Source organism: Otolemur garnettii, unplaced genomic scaffold, assembly GCF_000181295.1.
Source record: "Otolemur garnettii isolate 467f Iridium unplaced genomic scaffold, OtoGar3 scaffold00180, whole genome shotgun sequence".
Lineage (NCBI taxonomy): Eukaryota > Metazoa > Chordata > Mammalia > Primates > Galagidae > Otolemur > Otolemur garnettii.
Window position 1 is genome coordinate 3,226,111 of NW_003852575.1, and position 6,085 is coordinate 3,232,195.

General features: G+C 48.5%; 1 protein-coding gene across 1 annotated transcript in view; it reads right to left on the reverse strand.

The window, feature by feature from the left end:
* DOPEY2 (dopey family member 2) overlaps window positions 1-6,085 on the reverse strand; it is a 131,445-nt gene that overhangs the window by 90,761 nt on the left and 34,599 nt on the right. The window contains exons 3-4 of the mRNA XM_003800666.3: window positions 5,297-5,478; window positions 3,834-4,004 (exon numbers count right to left, since the gene is read on the reverse strand). Coding sequence (XP_003800714.1) covers window positions 3,834-4,004; window positions 5,297-5,478 — 353 coding nt within the window. The remainder of the gene's footprint in view (window positions 1-3,833; window positions 4,005-5,296; window positions 5,479-6,085) is intronic.

Below are 6,085 nucleotides of genomic sequence, written 5' to 3' on the forward strand. Positions count from 1 at the left end.
AAAAAAAAAAAAAAAAAGTTAATGAGACAATTTATTTACATGATGTCACAGGGGAAAAGACAGCAATTATGACAAACCTTTGCTATGGACAAGCAAAAACTGGTTAAAAACTAATGTCATCTCAGTTGTTAAATTTCAAAATTAGGCTGTGCACAGTGTCTCACACCTGCAATCCTAGCACTTTGGGAGGCCGATGCAAGAGGACCGCTTGAGGCCAGGGGTTCAAGACCAGCCTGAGCAAGACCCCAACTCTACAAAAAGATAAAAATATTAGCTGAGTGCAGTGGAGTGCACCTGTAGCCACAGCTACTTGGGAGGCTGAGGTCAGAGGATCATTTGAGCCCAGGAGTTTGAGGTTGCTGTGAGCTGTGATGATGCCATTGTGGTCTAGCCTGGGCAACAGAGTGAGAGCCTATTTCAAAAAAAAAAAAAGGAAATGCAAAATGAGTGCTCAGTTTATACAGTCTAGAACCCTATACTTCTAATTCAAAACCATCCCACACCAGAACCCCCAAACCCAGAGTGTGTCCTTTCTTCTTTACTCACCCTGGCTGCTGCTGGAGTCTGCCTCTTACAAACAGCTCCTTCAAGACGCAGACGCAGCTGGCAGTCCTCCTTCCTTTCTTTGGGATGCTGTGCTATTCTCTCACACTTTCCCCCTCACCCGTCTTCCCTTCTCACTCCCTGCTCTCTGTTGTCTTCTCCCTCTTATCTCTTCCCCCCACTATTTCCCCTCTTTCTAATATAAAATAAACATATACTTTTATATTCTTAAAAAAAACCCCGAAAACAAAGACACAGACACGCTTGGGTCCATTCAACTGAGAACGAGTGTGTGGCGTGGGGCTGGGGCTGCAATCCCCACACGTCCCATCACTTTTGCTCCCCGGACACACAGAACAGATAGCTGTGGATCTCCGAGCTGGCAGAGGACTGTGCAGTTTGGGTGTGATCATCTAAAACTCAACAGGAGGGCAGTGATACTGCTATCTGGTACCCTGAAATAAAGATTGGATAGGGTGCTAAGGAAGGGATAAAAAAGTCTAGACCCAGAAGAGCTCATCATTATAATACCTGAACGAAACCAGAAGAAAAGTTCATTGATATTTTTAAACTATTTACATGGGGTTTCTCGACCTCCACAACACGGCGCCTGCGGCCAGGTGTTTGTGGTGGTGGCAACTGTGCAGGCTGTACTATATTAGGCAGCACCTGTAGCCTCTACCCACTAAATGCCAGGAGCACCCTTTCCACCCCCAGTTCTGACAAACAAAAATGTTTCCAGACATGGTCGAATGTCTCCAGGGGGCAAAATCACCCCAGGCTGAACGAAAACCATTGATTTAAGTAGAAATTTCCAGTGAGCCAGTTTTTACCTTCTTACAAATCGTTAAAAACACTGACCACTTCTCATCGCCTTATAAGAGATTAGTAATTCATTCGCCTTTCTAATTTCGTTTTCTGAGTACAGTGAGAAAAGTATGTACCTATCTCCTGGTACCTTAAAAAAAGATTTATGGCCAATAGCGGACACAGGACTCAGGACTCAAAGGGTTAGAAAGTCAAGGTGAACAGTAAGACCGAACACAGCCAAAGTTTCAGTTCCTTATAGTTCACTAAAAAGCACAAACCAGAGACGTCCACCCCTACCCACAACGTGCGAGTCACGCCAGCCTTCACCAGCCCCAGCCTAAGTCACCCTTTGTAATTTCTCCCTATACTCTGCCCTTCCTTTCCTGTTTCTGCACAATACTTGCTACAGTATTTCACCCAATTCTTATGCACTTTTGGGAACAGCTGCCAAACTGTCTCAGTCTAAAATGGATAAAGCAACAAAAAAAATCTTATGTAGCTGAGTCGATGACTGTGCCTGCAACACGCCCGCTCAGAGGGGATTCAGCCTCTGACCAGCATCTCCCTTGGACAGCTGACAACTAAAAACTTCTGGGTGTGGCTCTAGACTTGGTTTCTGATCATGGCTAACTCTGTTCAGTGATTTTCAAAGCTTTACTCAGCTCTTGTGCAATGTCAACAAATCACAATGTTTGGAAAAAAATTTATCAATGTTAAACAACATTAGCAACTGTTCAAATTAACCTTCATTTATCAACCAAAAGAACAAACAAAACCCCTCCAACTATTTACACGATTCTCATGTGATTTTTATACTTATAGATTTAAAAGACTATAGTAAGTTTTGGGAACGCAGATGATGGAAAAAAACATGTATATATACACACACACTCCCCCTATCTGTTATGGAACATGAATGTAGCACAACCTCTAGAAAGAGCCTGGGGCTGGGCTCTTTCCAGGGACATGGAGTCTGTAATAGCCTTTCTGCTGCCTCCCATGAGACTTGACCGTTCATTAGCACAAACACCTCACCAAGCGCGCTGTGCACCAGCCACAGGGCACCATGAGAGGCTTAAAATGGCAACAAGACAGATTCTGAGGAACTGACTGTATAGGGGGAGGCTCCACTGGGAAATGGAGAGCCACGGCTCTGATCCTGTGGTTTCTTTGAGGATGGTGAACACTGCAAGTGGACCTTGACTTGAGTCCTTTTTTTTTTTTTTTTTGAGACAGAGCCTTAAGCTGTCCCCCTGGGTAGAGTGCTGTGGCATCACAGCTCACAGCAAGCTCCACTCCTGGGCTCAAGCGAGTCTCCTGCCTTAGTCTCCTGCCTCAGCCTCCCAAGTAGCTGGGACTACAGGTGCCTGCCACAACGCCCGGCTATTTTTTGGTTGCAGCCGTCATTGTTTGGCGGGCCCAGGCTGGATTTGAACCCTCCAGTTTAGGTGCATGTGGCTGGCGCTGAGCCTTGGGTTGAGTCCTTGATTCCACCTGAACTGCTCACACCCTTCAGACAACAGCCAACATCATGGCAAGGGCAACCTGGCTGAGCCTGGCATAGGGAGGTGAGCACAGACTTTATGTAATCAAATGGCAGCTTCTCTGAGGATAGGAGCAGGTCCCATTAACAGAGGTTAGCTACTGTGGCATCTCTCAGAATTGTTAAAATGCTAAAAGTGAGTTCTTACTTTATAGTTCTCCAGGGAAAAAAGGGCACCGTGTATACCCAGTAGCCTGCAGGGAGACACACTTTTTCCTGCTCCTAATAGTGACAAAACAAAAACCCCTGTGGGAATTTCTGCGCATGTGAGCTTTGCAAATTTCTCTAAGGTGCTGCTGAAATTTCTCAAGGTATTCTGGTTCACATCATACCAGATTACCTTCTCAAGCCCTGCCTATGAATCTTGACCTCATTTATTTAGAAGTGGCCTAGTATAACTGAACAAAGGAGGCTTTCCAATTGGACACATGTGGATTAGAACCCCAGCTCTGCTGCTCACTGGCCATGCAACTGGAGAGTCTTCTTACTCTCACCTGTGAGCAGACGTAATTCCTGGAGCACAGGACTCAATGTGATAACATGTCTGGCTAGGGTCTGCTCACTTCCTCTGCTAATGGGGCTCTCATGTATGTCTTCTGCTCTATAAACCTATAATGCAGTGGTTCTCAACCTTCCTAATGCTGCAGCCCTTTATACAGTTGCTGTGGGTCGTGACCCACAGGTTGAGAACCTCTGCTGTAATGGGACAGGGTGCAGTGGAACCCTGCACTATGACCTTACTAACTATGTTTCTCTTGGTAAAGGATCACATCTCCCTAAACTTGGGACTTCCTCTTCATCACGGAGAGACAGAGGGATTCCCAGAGGGAACATGATATTTTGTCAAGTCACAGGGAAATATGAAACATTGTCTCTGCCCCTTCTGATTCTCATAAAGTAGTAGGATAAACACAGCCTGGATAAGATGCCCACCCACCTGTCGTAAATCTCGGAGCCCTCCTCGAGGCCGGGCAGCAGGCCGACGACAAAGGCCTGCAGACTAGGCAGGAGCAGCTTCTGCAGTGGGAGGAAGTATTTCTCGTACAGGCCGAGCAGCACGGGCCTCACCGACATAGCTGCATGCGCCAGGAGAGGGAATAAGCCACAGCTTTGAGAAAGAACAAGAGGGAACAGGGCAGAGATGAGACACCCAGGCAGGAGTCCCAAATAATAAGTCAGCTAAAGGGAGTTTTATTTTTTTTGAGACAGAGTCTTACTATGTCACCCTCCGTAGAGTGCCATAGTGTCACAGCTCACAGCAACCTCAAACTCTCGGGCTTAAGCGATTCTCTTGCCTCAGCCTCCCAAGTAGCTGGGACGACAGGCTCCCGCCACAACGCCCGGCTACTTTTTGGTTGCAGTTGCCATTGCTAGTTAGCAGGCCTGGGCCGCCTGGGTGGGCTGGAATCTGTCAGCTTGGGTGTATGTGGCCAGTGCCCTACTCACTGAGCTACAGGTGCCACACCAGCTAAAGGGAGTTTTAAAAAGCAAATAGCTGGGGGCAGTGGCTCACGTCTGCAATCCCAGTGACTCAGAAGGCCAAAGCAGGAGGAATGCATGAGATCAGAAATTCGAGACCAGACTAGACAACATAACAAGATCCTATCTCTAAGAAAATGAAAAAAATTAGCCAGGTGCTAATGGTGGGCATAGCTATTCAGGAGGCTGAGTTAGGAGGACTGCCTGAGTCCAGGAGTTCAAAGCTGCAGAGAGCTATGATGGGACCATTGCGTTCTAGCACAGGCATCAGCGCGAGACCTCATCTGAATTTTAAAAAGCAGCAAACAGACAAGTTTTTTAATCTGGTGATCCAGATGTGTGGATTCCCCCCCCCCCCACCTTGGGACAGAGTCTCATACTATTGCCCAGGCTAGTGTGTCCTCATAGCCTCAGCCTAGCTCATGGCAACCTCAAACTCCTGGGTTCAAGACATCCATCCCCCTGCCTCATACTCCTGAAGCTAGGACTATGGGCGCCCCCCACAACACTCAGCTAATTTTTCACTATTTTTTTAGTAGAGATGGCATCTCACTCTTGCTCAGGCTGGTCTTAAACTCCTAAGCTCAAGCAAACCTTTCATCTTGGCCTCCTAAAGTGCTATGATTATACGTGCAAATCACAGTGCCTGGCCTAGATGTGTGCTTGGCACCAGAGGGTCATAAAACTATTACGTAAAGAGCAGGCAACCAAGCTGGCTGCACAATCAGATCCCACTTAGAGACAAGTCAGAACAGATATGCTCCAGGAGGTGAACCACGCTCACCTCCTGGTGACCGCTTTATGAGGAACGGTCACACACACACCCCCAATGCTCGTTTTGCTCATTTATTACTTTCTTATCTTGTGGGCTGAAATGGGGATCACTCGGGCAATAATGATGCAGCAGAAAAGCAGTGGTACCTGTAGAGGAACAAATCCTTGGCCAGCCATTTGGTTCCCACAATTTTAAAGATAATCTCGTAGGTCTCTAGGGCTTTCAAGTGCACACCACTGGGCAGGGCAGGATGCAAACACTGAGCTAGTCTCTTGCTGATGATGAGCCGTCTGGGCAACAAGGAGTATTTCAGGTTGCTCTGCAGAGCCTGTAAAACAAGAGGAAGACACAGGAGGAAGAAGTCGGTGATATACACAGTGGACAGAATTAGGTGAGGCCAACACGACTGTGACCAGGTGCTGATGTGGTTGTAAGAAGGAGGTATATGGACAGGAGGACAGGGAGACTGCACACGGAGGGGCATATGTACAGGAGGACAGGGAGATTGCACACGGAGGGCCTAGGGAGACTGCACACGGAGGGGCATATGTACAGGAGGACAGGGAGATTGCACACGGAGGGCCTAGGGAGACTGCACACGGAGGGGTCTAGGGAGACTGCACACGGGGGGGCCTAGGGAGACTGCACACAGAGGGCCTAGGGAGACTGCACACGGAGGGGCCTAGGGAGACTGCACACAGAGGGCCTAGGGAGACTGCACACGGGGGGGCCTAGGGAGACTGCACACGGCGGGGCCTAGGGAGACTGCACACAGAGGGCCTAGGGAGACTGCACACGGGGGGGCCTAGGGAGACTGCACACAGAGGGCCTAGGGAGACTGCACACGGAGGGGCATATGTACAGGAGGACAGGGAGATTGCACACGGAGGGGTCTAGGGAGACTGCACACGGGGGGGCCTAGGGAGACTGCACAC